General features: G+C 40.7%; 1 protein-coding gene across 2 annotated transcripts in view; it reads left to right on the forward strand.

Moving 5' to 3' along the window:
• Nucleotides 1–24,854, forward strand: part of Zfyve26 (zinc finger FYVE-type containing 26) — a 59,619-nt gene that overhangs the window by 11,796 nt on the left and 22,969 nt on the right. For both annotated transcript variants that reach the window (XM_076850328.2, XM_076850327.2), the window contains exons 9-27: nucleotides 82–245; nucleotides 1,691–1,894; nucleotides 2,422–3,033; nucleotides 3,273–3,359; nucleotides 6,544–6,612; nucleotides 7,027–7,178; nucleotides 9,357–9,558; nucleotides 10,898–11,161; nucleotides 12,612–12,731; nucleotides 12,836–13,000; nucleotides 13,693–13,911; nucleotides 14,796–14,898; nucleotides 15,787–16,532; nucleotides 17,916–18,112; nucleotides 18,911–19,015; nucleotides 20,746–20,868; nucleotides 21,262–21,438; nucleotides 22,767–23,013; nucleotides 23,759–23,857. In XM_076850328.2, coding sequence (XP_076706443.2) covers nucleotides 82–245; nucleotides 1,691–1,894; nucleotides 2,422–3,033; nucleotides 3,273–3,359; nucleotides 6,544–6,612; nucleotides 7,027–7,178; nucleotides 9,357–9,558; nucleotides 10,898–11,161; nucleotides 12,612–12,731; nucleotides 12,836–13,000; nucleotides 13,693–13,911; nucleotides 14,796–14,898; nucleotides 15,787–16,532; nucleotides 17,916–18,112; nucleotides 18,911–19,015; nucleotides 20,746–20,868; nucleotides 21,262–21,438; nucleotides 22,767–23,013; nucleotides 23,759–23,857 — 4,055 coding nt within the window. The remainder of the gene's footprint in view (nucleotides 1–81; nucleotides 246–1,690; nucleotides 1,895–2,421; nucleotides 3,034–3,272; nucleotides 3,360–6,543; nucleotides 6,613–7,026; nucleotides 7,179–9,356; nucleotides 9,559–10,897; nucleotides 11,162–12,611; nucleotides 12,732–12,835; nucleotides 13,001–13,692; nucleotides 13,912–14,795; nucleotides 14,899–15,786; nucleotides 16,533–17,915; nucleotides 18,113–18,910; nucleotides 19,016–20,745; nucleotides 20,869–21,261; nucleotides 21,439–22,766; nucleotides 23,014–23,758; nucleotides 23,858–24,854) is intronic.

Consider the following 24,854-nt stretch of genomic DNA (forward strand, 5'->3'; position numbering starts at 1 on the left):
AGGCCAGAGATGAAAAACAAGAGGGACTAGAGACTGTTCTTTCTGCAGGGCAGTAACTTCCTCCCAACTTTTTTCTTTCAGTAACCCCATACCAAAGAGAGATCTTCTATGTCATTTACATGGTGGAGACAGCCATTCAGTGCTCTACACTCTCCATCACCTTACAAATCTCCCAGCCCTCAGAGAGGAAGAGGTTCTCAAGCTCTTACAGAAGGTGCCAGCCAAGGACTCCCAGCAAGAACGAGGTGAGTTGGTGACGGAACAGTTTGGCCTGCGTTCCCTCTTAGGATGGTCATAAAAATGTTTCCTCAAGTACGAGATTTATTGTGATGGCCAGGTATCTGTCAAGAGGGCTGTCCAGGGCTAGGACTGTAACTCAGTGGTAGAGTGTTTGCCTCACATGTGTGAGGAACTGGGTTCGATTCTCAGTACCACATTTAAAAAATAAATAAATATATTTTTAAAAAATCTAAATAGAGCGTTAAAAAAAAAAAGAGGGCAATCCAGCCAATGTCCTCTAAATTAGGACTATGTATGGGACATAAAGCCTTCCTCTTCTTTTTTAGTGAGGTGTAGGGAATCCCATGAGCATGGTTCCACATCCTTTGTCCTGTGGAATCATCCAGAAAACACTTAGCATACTCTCCTTCCAATGAAGTAGATTTAGGACCTGCCATCTGCATTCACAGATTGTCATTGTCAGTGTTAATGGATATTATTGGTGAGTGGTTTCATGCTTCACAGGCTGTCTCATAGCACATTTTGTGCCCTTATTCCCTCCATGTTCTCTCTATACTCTATTTACAGATCAAGAGTTTTGGACAAAAGACTTGCCTGAAACAGTAACAAAGGCCCTTTTCAACCTTTGATCTTTGATTAAAATTCAAGACCCTGATTTCTTATTAACAACCTTTTTCTTCTTGCTGTCAAAAATTGTACCATGATATAGTTAAAACCTACCACAAAGGCCAGGGACACTTGACTTTGAAACCATCTATCATATGGCAGCCTGGATGTTGTTTTGATTTAATTTTCAAAAGGACCTATCATTGTTTATAAACCAGTGTTAACCACATTCCAATTTTTTCCTGGAAAAATAAGCAACTTTTTTTTTTTTTAACTAGGTTTCTTAAAGGAATTAGAAATATGGCTTTTATATGCAACTACAAAAACCTTTCAAAGAATATTTTAAGTCTGATTTCTGGTGACCCACTGGGATATGTTTAGAACTTGAACTTGAAAGACAAAAGAGGGACAATAAAAGTACTGAGACTAGGGGCTGGGGTTGTGGCTCAGTGGTTCAGCAGTTGTCTAGCACACGTGAGGCACTGGGTTCATACCTCCGCACCACATAAAAATAAATACATAAAAAATAAAGGCATTGTGACCATCTACAACTAAAAAAAAAAAAAAGTCATAAAAAGATTTTTTTTAAAATCCTTTGGGAGGTACAGGCTCTCAGGTGTAAGTCCTGACCCTGGACAGCAATGCCATGTAGAGGTTGTGAGATATGTAGAAGGAAGATTGATGGAGAAAAGAAAGGAGAGGGAACTGAAAGTTAATGTTAACTAGAGGAAAGGCCTGGAAAGGATCCAGAGCAGACTCACAAAATGAGACAGGGTTAGAACCTGTAAGTATGGCCTTTATGGAATAAACTTTAAACTTCTGCCTGTTTCTCTCTCTAATTCAGACTCTGCTGATGCCCCAGTCCCTGAGCATCAGAGCCAGGCTCAGAACGTGACCCTTTATCAGGGTTTCTGTGCCATGAAGTATGCTATCTATGCCCTCTGTGTGAACTCACACCAGCACTCCCAGTGCCAGTACTGCAAAAACAGCTCCTCTGAGGACGTGGCCCTGGCTGCAGAGACAGCAAATGACTCTCTCTCCTCCCCAGGTATGGCATTTCCTCCCATCTCTGACAGATGTTGGTAAGGCTTGGCCCATTAAGTGCTTTGTTTGGTTACATTTTCCACCAGGATTGAGGTTACTTTGATTTTATGGTGTTCAGGAATAATTTTATCCATTTATTAGCCTCTTAATCAAAAGGACATGGAGAAAGCAAGTCACTTGCTTATATTTTAATGGTATCTAATCACATCACCTCATACAGTGTTTTCCAAATACTTTAAAAAAAAGAATACAATCCATGTTAAAAATGGCATTTCATGTCACACTCCAGTGTTACCTAGGCATATCATTTATGTATACATATTACATATGTATGTGGTATGTGTATATATCTGATACATAAAACTGAAACTTCAGTTTTCAGAAACAATACAGTCAAACGGAGCACACTTGTGATTTTTTTGTTCTGTATCGTTTTTTTAATGCAGCCCTTAAGTCAGTTTCCTGGGTCCCAATCTGCAGTGTGAGAAATACCATCCTAATGTCCTTTCCTCTCTTATTTTTCTTAAATAGGTGCTTTACATCTCTTCACAAAATACCTGTCCAGGTGTCAACAGTATCTGTGCAGTATCCCTGATTCTTTATGTCTGGAACTTCTGGAAAACATCTTCTCACTGCTCCTTATCACCTCTGCTGACCTTCGCCCAGAGCCTCACCTGCCTGAAGACTATGCTGAGGATGATGACATTGAAGGAAAAGGTCCCGTGAGCTTGAGGTCTCCATCAGAGAGCCCTCAGCACACAGCACAGCCTGAGAGGAAATCAGAACAGGGTCCGATGGCAGCCCCCAGGAGTCTTGCTCCTATAATGCCAAGTTGTCTGAAGGCAGAGTCAAAAGACCATTCCCTAGGGCCTCATGGGCACAGCTTTTTGGATCTAAAGCACTTTACTAGTGGTGTTAGTGGATTCCTGGCTGATGAGTTTGCAATAGGGGCCTTCCTCAGGCTTCTGCAGGAGCAGCTGGATGAGATCAGCAACCACAGCCCCCCTGAAAAGGCCCAGCTGCTAGAAGACCAGAACCACTCAGGAAGCAGAGATGGACTGCAGAGCCGCCTGCACCGGTTTTCCAAGGTCCTCTCAGAAGCCCAGTGGAGATATAAAGTGGTAACAAGCAACCAGGTCTCAGGTAAGAGGAGACAGCAGAACTGGGGTCCAGGAAGTGGGAAGGGAGAAAAATCCTAGAAAGGTAGGAGTGTGTGGGAATCACTCTGTTGTTACTCAGGGCATTATCATCTTAGCACCCAGTGCCAGAACACTGGGATAGTGCTCCATGTCTCAGAGGTAGGTACAGATCATGCCCTACTCATTCCCCCAAGAGACAGGCCAAATTAAAGTTGATCCCTGTCCTTATGTTGTCTGTTTCAGAGGAACAACCATCCCAAAGATATCGGCCTGTTGCCCCTCGGTGCTCTAGCCTTCGCCGGGGTCGTCGGACAAGACGGAGCCGTGCAGGTAATCTAAAGAGCTCTCTTTCCATGTCTCACTCCCATATACCTGGCAAATGGTGTATCACCACTTGTATAATATTCTTTAAAATAAAGCACATGATCAAAACAACAAGTATTATGAACATTATGAGCTCATCCTGGTCTCACTTGCCCAAGTTAAGTCTTTCTATCTTTTTTTTTTTTTTTTTTTTTGGTAATATGAATTGAACCCAGAAGTGCTTTACCACTGAGCTACATCCCCAGCTCTTTTTTATTTTTTATTTTGAGACATAGTCTTGCCAAGTTGCTTTTAGGGCCTTACTAAGTAGCTGACTGGCCTTGAACTTGTAATCCTCTTTCCTTGGCCTCCTGAGTCACTAGGATTACATGCATATGCCACGGCAAATTTTCATTAAATAGTTTCTTACATATCCTTCCAGAACTATATAGTACAAGCATATACTATATATACTAAAAGATAGTACATATCTTTTCACATATACAGATGCAGAATACTGTGTGTGTGTGTATGTGTTAAGAATTGCAACATGATTTTTTCACATATCCTTTTATATACAAGAATGTATCACATTATATATTGAGAATATTTTTTTGTGTGTGTGATACTGAGGATTAAACCCAGAGGGCTCTACCACTGAGCTATATCCTCAGCCCTTTTTATTTTTTATTTTGAGACAGAGTCTCATTGAGTTGCCCAGGTAGGCCTAGATCTTGCAATTCTGCTGCCTCAGGCTCCCAAATTGCTGGGATTACAGGCATGCCCTCCCTACCTTACATGGCTAAGAACTTCCTTTCACTTAACATTTTTAAGGCTGCGTAGTATTACATTGTCCTACATACTCCATTAGTGGACATTTAAGTTGATTCTGAGTTTTTACTATTAAAAACAATGCTATAGTAACCAACCTTATACATTCTCTATGCATACTTACATAATATAGTAATGTATACTTATGTAGTATAAGTTCCTAGCAGAACTGCTAGATCAGAGGTATTTGGATATAAAATATAGACATTATCAAATTACCTGAAAATGAGTAGATTGATTTATATTTCTTCAAACTAGATGTGATTGCCCATTTATACATGCATTCATCAACAGTGAGTATATCAGATTTTTTAATATTTTGCCAATACAATCAATACAAGAACAATATTCCACTGTTTAATTTTTTTTTAGTTTGAATGAGATTGAGTTTTTTTTTCATACACTCATTAGCCACTTATATATACATACATATATATTTTCTTTTTTCATCTAAACTTGCCATTTATTTAGTCATCTTATTTGGAGCAAAAGGCAAAGAATTCACAAATTAATGCACCTAAGCCACTGTTTGAAATTAAACATCAGCCTTCAGTTTGAAAAATAGTTTCTTGGTAATTAAGCAAATTGCAGCAGAAGACCCACGTAAGTTGCTGTTTTCTTCCTGGAGAAGTCAGCAGGATAAATGGCATCCCTAGGGCTTCTTTCTGTGTTGAATCTGCCATGTCCTGAGTTTAGAACTTTGTTTTGAGATAAATATAAAAGGCCTAAATGTCAGTAAAATGTTCTTCCTGTGTGATAAGGATCCTTGCATGGTCAGGAGACATAGTCCACCTCCCAGGGGCTGGCCCTCCCCAGGCCCAAAGGCCAGACAGCCAGATGGCTGAACAACCAAGGCACACCTCATCCCAGCCATTTTGAACTACCTAATCATATATATAAGTTTCATTTTTCTACTGGGCTTACCAGTTTTGTTGAATTATAGAAAATATAATTTCATTTATATATATATATATATATATATATATATATATATAAATGAAAATAGTTTGTGCTATAATGAAAATTATGTGCTATAATTTTTTCTCTATTTTTGTCTTTTGAATTAGTTTTTCTTAAAGGCCTTTAATACAGTAGAATTATTCAGGAGTACAATATTAAATTTTTAGATAATCAAATTTTCATGATGGTTTTTGGTACTGATCTTTTTGACCATTAACAAAAAATAAATGTTTCCCATGTGCCAAACAATAATACTAGGTATCTTGTATGAAGTGAATAAAGGCATAGATCAAACCATTGCCTTCAAAGAATGTGTAGTGTACCAGCATAGCCAGTATACATGAAAAACTAAATTGATAGCCTCCCTGAAAACCAAAGAAATCTGTTAGAAGGGAACATAAGCATGGCCTGTGAGAGTCAAGGAAACAGATTTCATGACAGAGATGACTGGAACCAAGCTCCAGGGAATGAATAGGCTCTAGCTAAGTGGCAATAAAAAAGGTGAACATACTGGATAGATTGGAGGATACTGTGAGAGAAACCTGGAACAACTTCATGTCTGAGTTTCTCAGGCCCTCAAACCACTCAGTTAATTGGTTTGAGTCAGAAGGCAGAGTTTACATCCAGTTGACTCACCCAACCCAAAAATGTGCAGCCCATCATTTCTTTCCTACAGCTTTCTGCTTCTCTTCCTACAGGGGAACCCAAACACTGAACTAAGGATATTCCTTGCATGGGGTGATATGACCCCCATGACCATGCTAAAGGACAGAAGGCTTCATTGGCAAGCCCTAGCACTTCTGGAAAACTACTGTCAAGAAGCTTTTCTTCCAGGGCTTTGAACAGGGTGGTCTTTGGTAGGCCACATGTCACACTGTAGTTCCCTACCTTTTCAAATATAAAGATACTCTTTTCTGGGGCTGAAGTTGTAGCTCAGTGGTTGAGCGCTTGCCTCAGATGCATGAAGCACTGGGTTCAATCCTTAACACCAAATAGAAAAAATAAATTAATAAAATAAAGATATTGTGTCCATCTACAACTAAAAAACATACAAAATTTTAAAAAAGGATACATTTTCTATGTCAGAACATTTGTAACCCTTCTTTGCACTCTGATGCTTTCTGGTTATAATTGTTGTGCTTTTATTTTTTCATTGTAGTCACTGACCCCTAGAAATAACTTGAAAACTCCTAGGGTTCCAAGACCTACAAGTTGGAAACTAATGGTATGGGCTACTACCAGATGAGACTGGGGCCATATTAAACCTACACTTTGCCCTTGCCATTATAGGAGCAGCATGGGTAGTAGTTAGCCATTATCCTCTCACTCTACTAAGATCTTGGCTTTCATGTCGGCGTCACACCTTTTGCACTATAAACAATTGATACCTTATTTTCTCTCTTCTTCCTGACACCACAAGATGGCCGGGATAGAAGTTCCAATCCATCCCTGGAAAGTACAAGTAGTGAGCTGAGCACAAGTACTTCAGGTATGTGGTCCCAACCAGTTGCCAGCTTCAAGCAGCTGTGCTCTGATACAGAGTTGCCATATACTATGGTGTAAAAATCAGGACTGAGCAATTGATGTGTGTGTTCAAGAAGGTTGTTCTGCAGATGACTAAACAGATTTCAGCTAAAAAAGGAGAAAGGGCTGTTTCACACTCAATTGAGTTACTCATCAACAGAGAGAAACAGGTGAATGCCAAGGAAGATACTTATATTCTAAGATGACTTATATTCTAAGATGATAGCATAGGTTTGCTTTTTCAAGGAAAAAATCAAGACCCCTTGTAGACCTTTTTAGAGAAGGACTTTGAGGTAAGAGGACAAAGCAATATGATTTTTTCCACAATTTCTCTTGTTTCTCTGAATGCCTCCCCACCCGTGTTCTTGTGTTCCAACAGAGGGGAGTCTGAGCGCTGTGTCTGGGCGGAATGAGTTAGATGGTCGGTTACAACCCCAGCCTCAAAGTTCACTCATCCCCATGATGTTCTCCCCACCTGAATCACTACTGGCATCCTGCATCCTTCGAGGAAACTTTGCAGAAGCCCATCAGGTAAAGGAGCCTCAGCTCCACCTGAGTGTAGAATTCCTAGTCAGTCCCTGGCAATAACCCACTGGGATTCAGGTAAAGCTGGATAATCGTTACTCCAGAACCACTCACAATCACTTGGGGAGCCACATCAAACAGAATTAGAAAGGAGTTTCCAGGCCCAGTCTGCAGCATTGTAGATTTAGAGATATTGAATTATGTTCCTAACATAAGATGATAAAAATATTCAGCCATGATCCCACCCCTTCAAAGTAGTGAAATATTTTGGTTTCTTTCCTTATACTCTTTCTCTGAACACATCCATGTTTTCATATAGTTAAAAATCATGATGTAGACAGTTTTTAATAATAAATAGAATGATGGGGTGCAGTGTAATATGCCTATTATTCCAGCAATTCAGGAGGCTGATGCAGGAGAATCACAAGTTCTAAGGCTAGCCTGGGTAACTTAGGGAGAACCTGTCTCAAAATAAAAAGTAAAATGGACTGGGGATGTAACTCAGTTGTAAAGCACCCCTGAGTTCAGTCCCCAGCACCAAAAAATTTAAAAATAATAAATAGATTGCCAGTTCAATATACAAGAAATATAGGGAGCTGCCAAACTAGCACACCCATGGTGTATCAGGGAAGCAGCAGTGAAGTAACAATCAGAAAGACTCCTGACCTCTCTGAGCTTTGGAATTCTCATTTGAAAGTTGAAGTTAAATATAATACCTGCTTTTTCCCACCTCAAAGGACTGCTAAGAGGATTACACACAAGCTGTGAGAAATGCAGAAATCTTCTGCTGTTGCTTAAACTCAATAGTACTATTAATGTTCAAAACTCCTGGTCTATTTTTGATACTTGTGCCGGTCACTAAACATGGAGGTCAGAATTTTTCTTTTTCTGTGAGTTCAGTTGTTAAGGAATCAATCTAGGAGATTGGATTATATTTCCTCTGATTATTTTAAATCTCATACTTTAATAATAATGATAATTATGATCCTCTGGACAAGAGAGAACCTTCCCCAGTCTTTCTTTCTGTTGTTTTGCTTTTTTGGTACTGGGGATCAAACCCAGGATCTCACACATGCTATGCAAGTGCTCTACCACCGAGCTGCACTCCCAGCCCTAAAATTTGGTTTCTTTGGTTTTGTTGTTGTTGCTCCCCAGCCTCTCTTAAAATCCAAATCCAAAGGAGGTCAGCTGGGAGTCTCATGGTGCCTTGATCCCTAAATGGCCTCCACACTCTTCCTTTCCTTTAGCCTTGGTTTCTTTTTTTTTTTTTTTTTTCTTTTTTCTTTAATTAAAACTTTATTTTTTAACATGGTTATAGAACAAGTTGTGCTTATTATAAGAAAATTCCAGAAAGTATTACTAACAAAATAAAATTACTTTAAACCTATTGAATGGAACAACCAATGTTAAAGACAGTATTTTTTAGCAAATATTTTTTGTTGAAAAAACATGTCCTTTCAGGTAACTGAAATTATTTTATGTCTAGAATTTTAATTTGTCTTTTTTTATATATTATAATACAAGCATCAGCCTTATAATTTCAATTTTAGTGACCTTGTAATATGATCAAGTCGCACTCAGCCATTTTCCTTTTGCCCAACATTCAGGTTATTTTCAACCTTATGATAGTTGTAATATGCCAAGATGATCACCTTTAGGTATTAAGCCTTTTGGATCATTTCCTTAACAAACTTACTCATAAAAATTACTGGGTCAAAAGACTAAAAATGTCTTTATAGACATTTATGTAGATTTATTTTGTATGGCTTTATAGATTGCCAAACTACTATTTAAAAACAATTGTGACAGTTTAACTCTACACCACCCCTCACCCTGAGGATTTATTTTTACCCTTTGTTGTTGTGATAGATGCAAAATAATATTGTTATTTAATTCATGGGTTACTAGTAAGTGGAAATATTTTCTCATTTCTCTACTAGTCAAAGTATTTCCTCTGAAACTGTCTACATCTTTTGCTTATTTTATACTGGGATTTTGGTTTTCTGTCTGACTTTTATGGGTATTTTTATATTTGATCTATTCTTTTAATGTTCAGTGTTCTTCTGACCCTCCAAAGAAGACATCTGAGGGCCATAGTCCAATGATTGTCAAAACCTACTGTCTCTGGACATTGTCTGACTCTCTGGACCCACCACAGCCATGCTCCTCCCTCTCCTATGACAGGTGGTGTTCACATTCAACCTGAAGTCTTCACCCAGTGCAGGGGAACTGATGTTCATGGAGCGTTACCAGGAAGTGATCCAGGAGCTGGCCCGAGTAGAGCACAAGATCGAAAACCAGAACTCAGATGGGGGTAACAGCACCATTCGAAGGACTGGAAGTGGCCGCTCAACTCTACAGGCTATTGGCAGCGCTGCCGCAGCAGGTCAGGCTTCTTCCCTGCTGCCACTATAATTGAGAAGGTAGCTAGGAGCAGTGGATGTAAAGGGAGAAATCACTCAAATCATAAGCTCTTCAAGAGGATGGGCATACTGTCTTGAAAAATAGCAATCCTGGCACATTCAAAGTAGTTTTCGAGCCATACCCAACTTCCTTGATCAGGTGTTCACATTACTTGCCACTCCAATGAGCTTGTCTTCTGTGACTTAAATAAGAACATGAATGTGATTCCCACCATGTGTTTTGCAGCCACTGTCTTAGGCTTTGGGAAATAGTTAAGAGTTTATTTTCTGCCTGCACAGTGGTGCATACCTATAATCCTAGCAGCTCAGAAGTCTGAGGCAGGAGCATCACAAGTTCAAAGCCAGCCTTAGCAACCTGGCGAGGCCCTAAGCAATTTAGTAAGATCCTGTCTCAAAATAAAAAAGTGCTGTGGGTGTGGCTTAGTGGTTAAGTGCCCCTGGATTCAATCCCTGGTACCCACCAAAAAAAGGGGGGGGGGTTCTCCTTCACCTATAATTATTGAGGGATAAAGCATACAATTTTATTATCTCCAAAGTAAAGAGGCTGAGTATCGATAGTTATAGCCCACAGGTCCACATGTCTCAATTTCCCAGCTATGGCTACACTGCCAAAAAGCTCATCTTCCGTTATTTCTTGAGAATCTGGTAGAATCTGGTCCCACATTTTCACATTTCTTATGAGTCTTATTGGCCTATACATCAAATTACCATCACATATTGCTTCTTACATGTCCTCCCAGAAATTGTCTCTGTCTATTTAAAAAAATATAGGTGGGCTGGGGATGTGGCTCAAGTGGTAGTGCGCTTGCCTGGAATGCGTGCGGCCCAGGTTCGATCCTCAGCACCACATACAAACAAAGATGTTGTGTCCGCCAAGAACTAAAAAATAAATATTAAGAAAAATTCTCTCTCTCTCTCTCTCTCTTTAAAAAAAAATATATAGGTACATCCTTTTTATATTTTGTATATAAATATGCTTTTACAATGAATACTGCTTTCTACCTTGCTTTTTTGATAATGAAAGTATATTAGATATCTCTTCCAGTTAGCACGCACAGACCTGCTTCTTTCTTTCTCAGCCTACCTTTAGACCCTGTTTGGAAGACACCCTCCCTCATTTTAGCTTTTCTGAGTTTCTCTTGGTCTGTTTTGATGCTGTAGGAGTGACCTGTAATGACAGTCCTGATATTCATAGATCCTGTGCAGAATAGCCTGAACATTGTTTAAATAACTACTTTTTATAATGAAAGTAGTCATTAGAATCATTTTAACCCCTTGCTTTCTCCAATACTGGGTTTCCAGGGATGGTATTTTACTCTATTTCGGATGTGACTGACAAACTTCTTAGCACCTCTGGAGACCCTATTCCTACGCTCCAGGAAGACTTTTGGATAAGCACTACTGTAATGGAGCCCACCACTCCCTTGAGAGGGGTTCTGGAAGACCTCAGTCCCCCTGCCATGGCTGCATTTGACCTAGCTTGCTCTCAGTGCCAGCTCTGGAAGACCTGTAAGCAGCTTTTGGAAACAGCCGAACGGCGTCTGCACAGTAGCCTTGAAAGCCGGGGTGAGTGGGCTGCTAGCCTTACCCTTCATTCTCAGTTGAGGAGATAAGCTCCTGAGAGACTTGATAACTTCTGAAAGATGAAAGTGATTATAAGGAGACAGAGAACAAGGAGAAAGTAAATGTTAAATGTCCTCATGTCCAATCTGATGGCATAAATATAGTCTGTTGAGAGTCTCCTCTTAATGGATATAGCAGCCTACAATCATTTGGGGATATTCTTTCTTGGCTTAGCATTAAGTTCAGGGAAGACAAAAGTTGGTACACCACAGTGATATAGTCACATCAATGTTTATAACAGCACAATTCACAATAGCTAAATTATGGAATCAACCCAGATACCCATTAATAAATGAATGTGTGAAGAAATTGTGGGGTGTGTGTGTGTGTGTGTGTGTCACACACACACACACACAATGGAGTTCTACTTGGTCACATAAAAGAAATTATGGCATTTGCTGGTAAATGAGTGGAAATGGAGAATACCATGCTAAGTGAAATAAGCCAAACTTAGAAATTCAAAGGTCAGATGTTCTCTCTCTTGTGTAGAAACTAGAGTAAAATAAAGGAAAGGGGGAAGGAAAGATAACATAAAGAACCAATCAAATATTAAATTAATAGACAAGCAAAAGGAAGTCTATAATAAAGGAAGGAGAATGGGAGAGGAAGGGGAGGAAAGAAGGGAAAAGGTGGGGTTCATGGACTGAAATCAATTTCCATGCATGTATGAGTTTGTCAGAATGAATCCAACTACCATGTATAACTATAAAACTCTAATAAAAAAAATTTAGGGAAGAAATATACATTCAACTATGCCCAAATAAGGACTGAGGTTGTAACTCAGAGCATGTAGTTGTCATGCCTGAGGCCCTGGGTTCAATCTGCAGCACCACAGAAACGAAAAGTACAAATGGATTTTTGCCTTTAGACCGCAGTCCCCTCCTGGGTGAACCTACCTACCTTAAAACCTGGGACCATCATGAATTTATAAGCCATGTATAAAAGAAAATTCAGTGGATCACAATTGCAGGGAGAATCATGCCTTGAGGTTAATATTGTCCCAGAATGTGCAGATGGAATTCTTAGAGGAATCAGGTATATGAAGATAGAATTAGGCAATCAGAGAAGACAGGATATCAGCTCAAATCCATAGCCAAAGGTAATAACCAAGGCAAATCTACGAAAAGTGCCCATTTGGCTTGGGACAGCAAATTCCACAAGAGTGCCAGAGATTCTGAATCTGGGGCTGTTGACTGCTGAGGCATTGCACCAGAGCCCTACAACCTCAGGCATGGAATAAATCAGACTTGAGGATCGTCATCCAAAATGGTCCAACATTTATTTCATCCTTAATATTAGGGAAGATAAAATTACACAAGTAAATACAATACTGAGTATCAGTCTCTGGAAGTATCTAATTTTCTGCATTCCCTTTTCCTTCATCTATTTCCAGGTCGACGGCTAGAGCAGGTACTCCTCAATACTGAAGGTATTCAAGGTTTTCCAGTTGTTCTTCAGCAAATCACTAAGATTCTCAATTATCCACTTACATTAGCTGGACAAACTAAATCAGGTGAGTTCATTCCCTCCTGTGCCCCACACTTTTTTTTTTTTTTCCCCTGGGACTTGGGACATTAGGTCAACAGCCGATTTCACTTTTTCATTTGCTTTCCATAGAGACTGTGGAAGAAAAGGGAGGAGGCCCTCCCCGGTGCAGCATCACTGAGCTCCTTCAGATGTGCTGGCCCAGCCTAACCGAGGACTGTATTGCCAGCCACATCACCCTCTCCCAGCAGCTGGATCAGGTTCTTCAGTCGCTGAGAGAAGCACTAGCACTGCCAGGTAAGGAGCTGTCTTCTCAGGAACAGATAATCAGATATGAGCTGAACTTGGGAGAAGCAACAGCTGAGAGTGAAGGAGCACTTTGGAGCTGAGGCCCAGGACTCCAGAACTGGGCTCAACCAGCCCTTAGTTGGCTGGGTTACATCTCAAAATTGAACTTCACCCATTTCCCCACCTCTTGTTTGAAAGAATGATTAACACTCTGTTAGAAGGAACATTTTTTAGGCTGCGGCTGCGGCTGTGGCTTAGTGGTAGAGCACCCGCCTTGCACATGTGAGACACTGGGTTCAAGCCTCAACACCACATAAAAATAAATAAAGATATTGTGTCCAACTACAACAAAAAAAAAGAAGAAACATTTTTCTTATTCTTATGGGAAGTACACCCAGGAGGTACTTAGTATATATTGATCAACCCTTCTCGAAAGCTTGCTGTGCTTTTTAGAAAGATATTTCACTCCAGAGACAACAGGGCACCAACAGAATTATGTTGCCTGATCTTCCTGATGGAGAATCACTTTGTGCAGATTACCAAATTAGGATTTTATTTCCCTCATTCTCGTGTACTGCCCAAGCTGTAGAATGCCCCAGTTAGTGTATAGAAGGCTCAGTTTATGTATTGTTCAGAAATTGACCAAAACTGGATGCACAGACTAAAGCCTATGTCCCTTCCCCTGCCATAACTCCTCTCAGAGTCTAGGAGTACTCCACTGTCTTCCCTGGTGGAACAGGCAGCCCAGAAAGCTCCTGAGGTGGAGGCCCACCCTGTGCGTATCCAGGCTCAGCTCCTCCAAAAGAACCTGAGCAAACAGACCGTGGCAGACAACAGACAGACTGACTACGTGGGCACCTTCTTCAGTTACTGCCACACACTGGCTGCAGTGCTCCTTCAGAGTTTGAGCTCTGAACCTGGTGAGTAGCAAAAAAGAGGAAATGTAGTCATGACTGACCTATAGGTGTTTAGGGCAAAGTAGAGAAAAGGTGGTTAACTAAGAGGTTCTGAGTGCAGCAATAGCTAAAGACACCAGATTTATAAGATTCTCCTTTTATTCATCTCCATTTAATACATCTTGTTCTAAGTACAGTTGTGCAGCACATGGGAATTGTCAATAAAATCTCATAGAATTAGAAATATCTCTGTCAGAGCTTGGGTCCATTGTGGCTTTAAGGATCCAGTAGAGGAATCAAATTTTTGGTATGAGTACCAGATTCTTTCTTGAGTCCACAGAGTGAGTACAGGTAAGTGACCCTAATCTCAAATCCTAACCGCTCCAAAATCCAAAACCTGATGTCCTAAGTGGGGGATTTCACATTTGACAGGTCACAGTCAAAACATAGGCACATTAAAAATATTGTATAAGTTATCTTAAGGCTCTGTGTTTATCTAAAGTATAATGAAACAGAAATGAATTTTGTATTTAGACTTGGGTCTCATCTTTGTGATAACTCATTTTGTGTGTGCAAATATTCCAAAATGTAAAACACTTGTGATCCCAAGCATTTTGTATAGAGATTAGTCAACTTGTACTGCATGCACTTCTTTCAGGTTGAAGTGAGCAAAAGTGGCTAGTCGTGCAATTTTTCTGAGTTAAAGATCTTTAAAGTAGTGGTTTGGTTTAGATAAACTTATGATCAGGATCATGTTTAGATACCCTTTGCTTAGCACGAATCAACAAAAGAGCTTTCGGTATTGTTTTCTATTTGACATTGTACTTTTGTATGGATTCAAAGAAACAGGACTCTGAACTACTGGAGTCCAGTGGTACAAACAAAGGTCATTGTCTTTGTCTTTATAGATCATGTGGAGGTCAAGATAGGAAATCCCTTTGTTCTTCTACAACAGAGCTCTTCCCAACTGGTGTCACATCTCCTGCTTGAGAAACAAGTTCCCCCTGACAGGTAGGAGCCACCCCCTTGGAAGTCAGCCCTGACCCTACCTGATTATTTCATCAAGGAAAGCAAGTGCTCAGTGGGGTTGTGCTTTGGGTCACTACAGGGAGTGGAAATCTCTTCCAGACTTGACTCTTACAGTATTTCAAAAATCAACGTACTTTTTTTTTTTTTTTTTTTTGTCTCTTGCCACTGCCAACATGTATATTGCAAGTATAGATAAATCTTCACTATGGATAGGCAAAAATTCAAAAGCTTGAAAGCTATAGTTAAGTAGGTTGTAGGAAAATAAGCATTCTCAGAGATTGTTAATGGGTTACAAATTCCAGTGGAAAAACAATTTGTCAGTATCTATAAAATTTGCAAATTTATATACCCTTTGACAGACCAATTCATTTGGGGGAATTCATCCTGAAGCTTTATTATACATATGAAAAGTGATGTATATGCAACAGATCAGAAGACTCCATTGTTCACTAATAGGAGATTAGTTATGTTTCTCTCATAATGGAATATTTTGTAACTGAAAAATCATAAGGGTCCTCTCTACAGAGGGGTAAGGACAGATTTCTCAAATATGTTATTAAATGAAAAAGTAAAGGACAGATCAATGTATCCAATAGACTACCTTCTGTATGTGTACATGTGTATATTTAAGAGGAAAGAGCAAGGGCTGTGGCTCAGTGGTAGAGCACTTGCCTGCACAAGACCGGGTTCAGTCCCCAGTGCTGCAAAAATAAATAAATAAATTAAAAAGCAGGGGGCAGGGGGAGGGATATTTAAAAAAAAAAAAAAGTAATTTCATTTGCATTTGCTGTGTAAGCATTAAGAAATTAAGACTGGATGATAGTGCCTATGTATTCAGATCTTACATGCCCTCTGGTTCTCTCCCTCTAGGTTGGCAGCCCTTCTGGCCCGAGAGGGTCTCAGCCTAAGTGTGCCACAGGTCATTGTCAGCTGCTGTTGTGAGCCACTTACTCTTTGTTCTTCTCTACAAAGCCAGCAGACATCATCCCTTTTGACCCACCTGGGTGTCCTGGCCCAGCAGCACACCTCCCACTGCCTGGATGACCTCCCCCTTTCCATGCCAAGTTCCCCTCGGCCAACTGAGAATTTCTCATTAGAGAGAAAGTCCCCTTCTTCCCAAAAGGACTCATCGCTTCCAGCTCTTACCTCCTCTGCCTTGTCCTTCCTTAAGTCCTGCTCAAAACTTCTGGCTACAGTGGCCTGCCTGGGGGCTTCCCCAGGAACGAAGGTCAGCAAGCCCAGCTTGTTGTGGAAGGAGCTGCGTGGTCGCAAGGAGATGCCTATGACTGCAGAGCAGGTAGCCCAGGAGTGTGACCACCTCCTGGAACACTTCCCTATGCTCAAGGCCTCCCTCTTGGCAGCCTGGGAGCCCCTACGCAGGCCCTCTGAAGAAGGGAAAAGTCTGGCATCCAGTCTTTGTGGTCAGGCCAGTCTCTCTACTGTGCTCCTGGGCCTGCATTCTCCCACTGCCCTGGATGTACTGACCAAGGCCTTTGAGGAAGCCCTAGTGACCAGAGATTGGCTACGGGCCCTACAGTTAACTGAAGTGTACGGGCGAGATGCAGACGATCTGAGTGGCATAAGGGATGCAGTCCTGAGCTGTGCTGTGGCATGTGGTGAGCAAAACTTACACCTTTCACTAGTGGCAAGTATTTACCAAGCATAACATCACATTTAATGAATCTAGACAAAGGTACCACCGTAACTTCATTTTATTGAGAGAAGATCAAGGTTCTGAGAGGTTAGAAAACTTGCCAGGATGGCAAGTGGTAGATTTGAAGTTAGAATCTAAGTTTAACCTACTCTAGAATGGGCACACAACCAGTAACTGGTAGTCTCAATTCTGCTTATCAGAATTATTTTGAAATTCTGTAAAGGAAAAATAACCTAGGCTTCATCCTCAAAGGCCCAGGATAGTGTTCACACAAGTCATGATTTTAAAACAGACCAGCAATTTTTTTCTGTAAAGGACTTTGTAGGCTATATGATTTTTGTTGTAACTATTCAACTCTGATACTGTAGCATGAAAGCAGCCATAGCCTGTACATAAAAGAATGAGCATGGCTGTATTCTAATAAAACTTTATTTATAAAAAACAAACCATGAGGGCTGGGGTTGTGGCTCTGTGGTAGAGCAGTTGCCTAGCACATGTGAGGCACTGGGTTCGACCCTGAGCACCACATAAGAGTAAATAAGTAAAGGTATTGTGTCCATCGACATTTAAAAAAAAAAAAAAGCTTAAACAAAAAATATATATATATATGTACTTTAAAAGTGCCCCAAGAGTTTTTTATGTGTAACCAGAATGGAAAGCCAATAAGCTACAATCCTCTACTAGAGAAAACAAGAGTCAGGTATGCTGTCGAGAATGGCTTTTGGGTCGGAGGCTTGGCTGCCCTTTGGGAAGGAGAAAACACCTCCTTGAGAAGGTGGACAAAGCCACTGAGAGGCTTTATGATGTTAAGTCCTTGTTTTTTATATTCTAAGATCAGAGCTATGAAATGGGTATGGGAGAGAGACAGCTACTAAGTAGTAAGATAGCAAGTATCCACAGAGTGAAACTAGTTTACCTGAAGTAACTTTCAAGTGATTATGTAAGATGCAGAGTAGAAATTTCAGGGAAAACCACAGTTCCGCTGATGAAATGAATCTGAAAGAATGTTCTATATGCATCTTGCCAAACATGGAAAGCTTCTTCAGACCCCCTTCCTGCCTTGTTTTTTTCTCCTCTCCTTGTCCTTACCCACTTCTCTGCCTTCTGAAAGTCCCATGACTATGGTCAGGTTTGCATAAAGGAACACATAGGGGTGTGGGATTTCTCCTTGTCATCTAATGGTTCAAATGTAAAAACTAGTTAAGGATACTTGAATCTTAAAGATCTTCCAAGCTCCTGTTTTATGAGATCAAACAAAGTCCTCCCTTAAGAATAAACTGGCCTCTTGAGTGTTTCTGTTGCTAAACTTACTGTCTCTTGTTGTGTCATCATTTGTGTCTTATAGACAAGGAAGGTTGGCAATACCTGTTTCCTATAAAGGATGCAACTCTGAGAAGTCAGCTGGCCCTACGGTTTGTGGACAGGTGGCCCCTGGAGTCGTGCCTGGAAATCCTGGCCTACTGCATTTCAGACACAACTGTCCAAGAAGGACTAAAGTCTGAGTTGCAGAGGAAGTTGGCAGAGCTTCAGGTGTATCAGAAGGTATGGACCCCGACATCAAGAGAAGGAAACAGGCTTCTCATCCTGTTAACAACCTCTGCCTATGTTCATATGATGGGGGATTTTAAGAAACACAGAATATTGGCTGACTTTGCCCTGCATCTAGCTTCAGTTCTTAGGTGAATGGAGAGGAGGCCTCCTGTATGGTTTCTGTGTTATTTACTCCTGTTATTTTAAATACATCTGCATCAAACAAGGTTAATAATAACAAAGTTGTTGAAATGGTGTTCTACAGTCCACAAGGTTTTTTTTAAGATTGTGTATGTTTTAAGTATGTTTTATCTTAAAGATTTTTAAATTTCAAGAGCCCTTTTGAAAGGATGCATGAGAGTAACAATTTCAAAAGTAAAAGATACTTGTGGGACAAGTGTTATATCCACCTAAAGAGGCTCTTCAACAGTTTTCATGCAAAGCTAAAATACTGCAGGAAAGGCCAGAAGAAAATGTCTTGGGTGGGGTTTTGAGATGCAGCTTGGAACAAGTGACCCCAGAAGGCAGGGTAAGCTTTGAGCCTCTCAGAATTGTCTTCACCAGTAAAAGGCCCTGATCTTGGCCTCCCATTTAGCCTTTGCTGCTTGATTTTACTTCCCAGAGAAGTTCACTCTCCTTTCTAAACAATCTTTGCCCTGTTTGCTCTTTTCCTCCTCTTTCCTAAAAGTTCTAACACTGGGCTTTGGGCCCGATATCTAGGGATGGCTCTTCCCTGAACTCATCAGTGTCTCATTCATGGAGGGAGGGACAAGCTAGTGTTGATTGATGGATTCTCCTGTCTTTCCTTAGATTCTAGGCTTGCAGGATCCCCCAGTGTGGCATGACTGGCAGACCCTCAGGAGCCGCTGTGTTGAGGACCCATCATCTGTCATGAACATGATTCTAGAAGCACAGGTATCATTTTCCAGAGTGGGATCCCCTTCATTCTTCTTGCTGAGCTGCAACTCCTTAGCTGGTTGTATAGACCCCTTTCTATGTATCAGTAGCCAGTTTTATAATTATATGACATTCCTTTTTTTTTTAATTGTGAAATTTGCCAGCATGCTGATAAGTGTAGAGAATAATACAATCAATGCTTTTGTCCTTGTATTCATTGTGAGTTTTTCTATACTATGTACACTAGGTACAGAATGTATATGTAGAAGCGGAATTGTTGTGTCATCAGCATGGGCATCCTCACCTTCACTAGGATGATGCCAAATTCTACTGGTTATATTCTCACACACAGTTCCTATTGCTCCATATACTCACCAACTTTTTATGTTGTCCAACTTCAATTTTTTCCCATTGGATGGTATCTCATTGTTTTAATTTATATTTCCATGATTAGTAATAAATGTGAATATCTTTCCTATGTTTATTGGCCATTCGAATATTAACTAGAATTTTATCTGACTTTTAAGAATCTGATATACCATAGCTCAAAATGTAGATGTTCACTGAGTGTGGTAGTTCACCCCTGTAACTAGCTACTCAGGAGGCTGAGACAGGATGGTCACAAGTTTAAGGCCAATCTAGGCAACTTAGTGAGATCCTAGGGATGTAGCTAAGTGATAGAGCTTACCTAGCATGTGTGAGACCCTAGGTTCAAACCCCTAATATCCAAAAAAAAAAAGTGGATGCTCACTCAGGTGTTCTTTTGTTTGTTTTTTGATTTTTGGGGAGGTGGTACACCCGAGATTGAACTCGATGGCCCTTGACCACTGAGCCATCAGATGTTCTTTTGTTCAGGAAATATTTACTGGATATAGGGGTCTGTATGCTAGATAGCAGTGAGAACAAATATAATTAGGTTTAGTCCCTGCCCTGGAGTGGCACATTTTAGGGAGATGGGTGATATAAGATGTTTTCTGAGATAGATACAATATAGTATATCAACTAAGAAGTAAGCCAAGTTCATAGGAACTTAGGTAGGGCTCCTGACATAACCTGAGACACAAGGAAGCATCCTAAAGAAGGCACCCCAGGAAGAAGTATGGGGAGGGCATCCCAGACACCACCATACTGGAATATTTGGACAAAGCCCTGAGAATTCCATCCCCTGAAATTAAGAGTTCATAAATTGAGGGTGGGAAAGTAAAAGGAGGGCATGGATAGAATTTAACCTCAGTATGTTTGCTTGGCCCGTATAGTACTGGTCCACAGAATTCTTATTTTTCCCTATTCACTTCATTGAAAAAATTTTTAAATGGCCATTTGTTAATTTTTAAAAATTTGTTTTAATTTTTAGAAGTCTGACAATACTGGGTCTTCATATGGCTCTAATCAGAGTTGAGCAAGTGCTACCTCCTTTGAAGCATCTTCCCAGTTTTCCCCCATTCTCACCCAGGGATGACACCAAGTGTCATTATGTCATCTGCTTCTCTTTTTAATGATAGAACTGGAAGGAAAGTTATATTAACAGTCAGTCTGCTTCAGTCATTTTCTTACTTTACCTTGCTACTCAAGTCTTCTAAATTTCTGATCTCACTTAAGTCCCATAGTGAAGATCCATCCCATCAGCAGCTACCAAACATTCCTGAGGCTTAGAAGACTCAAGACTGCTGAGAAAAATCAGGCAAAAGTTAGATAAGTGAACAAGGCCAGTAACTTAAAGGGATTGAACCCCTTGTGTTTCCTTCCAGGAATATGAGCTGTGTGAGGAGTGGGGCTGCCTCTACCCCATTCCAAGGGAACACTTAATCAGCCTACATCAAAAGCATCTTCTCCACCTTCTAGAAAGAAGAGATCAGGAAAAGGCTCTGCAAGTAAACCTCTGATTTTTCCCATTTTTCATTTGGGAAGGGACAAGAAGATTCGTCAGCTCAGAAGGCTTTTTCATGCAGAATCCCATACAAAGTATTTGCTATCTTAGATGTGCCCCTTCATGTCCTTCAAGAGCCAGTTATAGTCGGCTTGAGAAGAAGGTTCCTAGCCCTATGTTATGTGCCACATGGAGCAGATGGGTCCAGGATTCTGCTGGACTCTGGTCCTATCAAGGCCATAGCTCCTTCATGGAGCTGAGGAGGTAATGAAAAATGAGTGTGGAGAAAGGATTAGCCCAAAATGGAAAACCTGAATATTCCTTTCTCAAACCCGATAAGGCTGGCCTGAGAGTTCTTCAACCGGCCTCACCATTCTCCTACCCTCTCCTGCAACAGCTCCTGCAGAGAATCCCTGATACCACCATGTGCCTTGAGGTCACAGAGCAGTCCCTTGACCAGCATCCTAGCTTGGCCACTTCACACTTCTTGGCCAACTACCTCACCACCCACTTCTATGGAGAACTGACTGACATCCGACACTGTGAAATCCAGGCACTATACATGGGATCCAAGGTAAGGATAAAGGGGATTCAGGAGAGCTGACTAAGAGCTGACTGCCGACCCCACTCCCACTTTAGAACCTGCCCTGTCAGTGGCCTTTCAGCCAGCACCTGCCCAAAATGGAAAACCTGAATATTCCTTCAGGTTTAGCCTGAATAGTCTTAGCCTGTGCTATATAAAATTCTAACCTAGCATCCCACCATATCCTGGTTAAGTCTCCTAGGGCTTATACTGCCCTGCCTCCAAAGAGACTTTTACTTGATTCTCTCGTGTTTTCCATAGAACCTGCTGTATCAATGGGTCTCAGTTCTGACATGTATTAGAATCATTTGGACTTTTAAAAATACCAGTAGTTGCCTTCCATTCCAAACCAATTAAAACCGGTCTTGAGATGACTAGTCTTGAGGGTTGTCTGTCTTGCTAAACAGATGAGGTAATAGGTCCTTAGCTTTGCTGTATAACCTTGTAGACACTAATCAAAGAAATTATAAGATAGAAAAAGTAATCCGATAAAGGAGAGTTTGGAGAAAGAGGGGACCCTCTGGCACTCTTGTAATTTTTCTGATTAGCGATTGCATATACTCTCTCACATAGAACAGGTACCAGTAGAGCTGTGAATGTGATGACTTTCCCCTAAGAAAATAAACCTTTTTTACCTTTTTGATGCATTGTACCTAAGTTGGGGAATATCTTTATAAATTGGCAATGGACAGAACAGAACCAGTGAACCCATTTCAAGCCTAGTGATCGTGACCTTTAAAGGGAGTTTAGATTCATCACTTATCTGTAGAACATAGGAAGTACCAGCTTTAGGTAGCCCACTGATATCACCTTGTATTGTTCCTTCTAACTAAAGCCTCACATAGATGGAATGCATTAAGGGCCAGGCAGAGCTCAGCCATACCTGGAGGGTCTAGGCCGGGGATCAGCAGATCACCACCTGTCTGCCAAATCCAGTCCTCAGTCTGGTTTTGTAATCAAGTTTTATTGGAACACAAGCATGTCACTCATTTATATATTTGCCTGTGGTTGCTTTTGTGCTGTGTTGGTAAAGTTAAATAGTTTGAATCCTGAGGACTAAATGATTTACTGTCTTACTCTTTATAGACAAGGATTACCAACCCTTTGTCTAAGTAAAGATCCTTGGGGTACTTCTCAGTTGCCACCTGGAGGATTTAGATGGGAGTTCTGCCTTGCCTCCTGAAAGACTCCTGGCCCTTTGCAGTAATACTATGGGCCTTTTAGCCTCTGACACCTTTCCCTTTCCCAGTAAGAATTTCAAGTTTCTTCTGAAACTTGTGTACTGTTTTCTTTACTCTGCAAATCTACCTCACAAACAGGTTCTGCTGACCCTGCCTGAACAGCACCGGGCCAGCTATTCCCATTTGTCCTCCAGTCCTCTGCTCATGTTGGAGCAGCTGTTGATGAACATGAAAGTGGATTGGGCCACTGTGGCTGTACAGACCCTGCACCAGCTGCTGACCAGGCAGGAGATTGGCTTCACTGTGGATGATGTTGACTTGCTGCTTTCCAAATATGCGGGCAAAGCCCTGGACTTCCCATACCCTCTGAGAGAGAAACGATCAGGTAACTGCTAACATCCTAGATAGCAATTCAACATGGAGGAAGAAACACCATGCTACATTCTCAGTTTTGGTTTTTTCCTCTTTCATTAATTTGGATTTGATTGAGAGTGAAAGGAATATACTTCGAGAGGCAGCTCTTTATTATATAGGAGATATCTTAGCCTTAGAAGAAAGTAGGAAGCAAGCCAGAATTAAAGGATGGTAAACAACCACTACATGCATAATAACATAAAGATTTAGGGAACCAAATGTACTGGAAATAGCATCTGTCTGGCCTTGATATAGTGGGCTCTTAAGTGCCATTATTTTTATGGAGAGGATGCTTCATTCTCAGGGACACATTAGTTATCACTTGTATTTGAGTTGATTCAGCCTCTTCTAGAATGAAGAAAAATAAGTATGAACTAATGTCCCCAGCCAGCTCTTTTTTCTATGATATCTTCTTAGATATTATAAATCAAGTACATCATTGAAGTGTCTTCCACATCCTGCTGGGCATTTTTAGATTTATGTTGTAAAATCCTAGTGTTCCATTATCTCTTGTGCCTGAATATGGCTTGATTTTTGAGAAATTTAAGAAACATGTAGTTCTTGGCTCAGAAGTACCACTGTCATTCTATACATACCTAGAGCAATTACAGATAACAGTCAGGGAAACCAACTAAACTTTGAACTGAATACCTAGCACAAGGAATAAAGATGCTTTTGGTAGACCGATATTTTATCAGCATTTTCCCTCTTGACAGAATCTGTGATTCACCTCCAGGAAATTGTCCATCAGGCTTCAGATCCTGAGACCCTGTCTAGATCATCATCAGCAGAGTTCTCTGCGGCTGCTGCTCCTGGTAAGAACTGGTTCTGAGAGTTACCCATTTTTTCAATTCAATTCTGCCTTACTCGGACCTTTTGGTTCTTTTGTCTCTTTCTTCATTTACATTATATTTTTCATAGTTCATTTCAGCTTTGTATATCCCAGGAGATTGAACACCCACTTGGCTCTCATTATTTGCTATAACATGTCCATAAAGTCTGCAAACACTGAATTTGTGAATTGCTCCAAAGAGAAATATATATATACACACACACCACATACTTCTCACATAGTTTATATTCTTAAATTCTAAAAATAATGCATCCTAGTAGATTCTATTTTCCTTATTTTGCAAAAGAGAAAGAGAAGTGACTTCTCTGAAGCACCGCACTAACAAGTGCCAGAGCTGGAATTCAGACTCCATCCATCTGGCCCTACCGCCAGAGCTTCTTACTCTGTGCTGCCCTGTACTGTTTCTATCCTCTGATCGCCACATGAGAGCTGAGACAAGAGGGAAGAGCATCATTTTATTCAACCTCAACTGAGAACTTGAGTGTTGAGAGACTTAGAATTTTCACCACTCTAGATATGTCCATGAATGACTGAAAGCCCTGCAGGGATTGATTTTGAGTTCACATAGAGATTTTAGCAAATAGGCAAATTCACAAATATAGAATCTGCTAATAATGAGGATCAAGTGTATTTAATCCCCAGTTAAATTCTATTACCCACACAGGGAACAAAGTCCTTGAAGTCCTCAGCCATGTTTTGGTCACCCTTTCCACCACCCGCTCTCCCCAGTCTCCAGTACATGCCCAGTGGCATGAAGAAGCAGCTCAGCCGTTGTTTTGCCAAATGAAAGGAAAGAATGCTTGCACTGTCTTCTGGATGCTGCTAGGAGTCAATGTTTTTCAGTTCTCATTTTCTGTGTCCAGCCAAAATTGTTCTGCTAGGTGACAAGAAATTCCCTTAGGTATCATAAATAAAAGACTGTGGCATTCCCTGTCCAGACTTGGAGAATTTGCCATGTT

Source organism: Callospermophilus lateralis, chromosome 3, assembly GCF_048772815.1.
Source record: "Callospermophilus lateralis isolate mCalLat2 chromosome 3, mCalLat2.hap1, whole genome shotgun sequence".
NCBI classification, from domain to species: Eukaryota; Metazoa; Chordata; class Mammalia; order Rodentia; family Sciuridae; genus Callospermophilus; species Callospermophilus lateralis.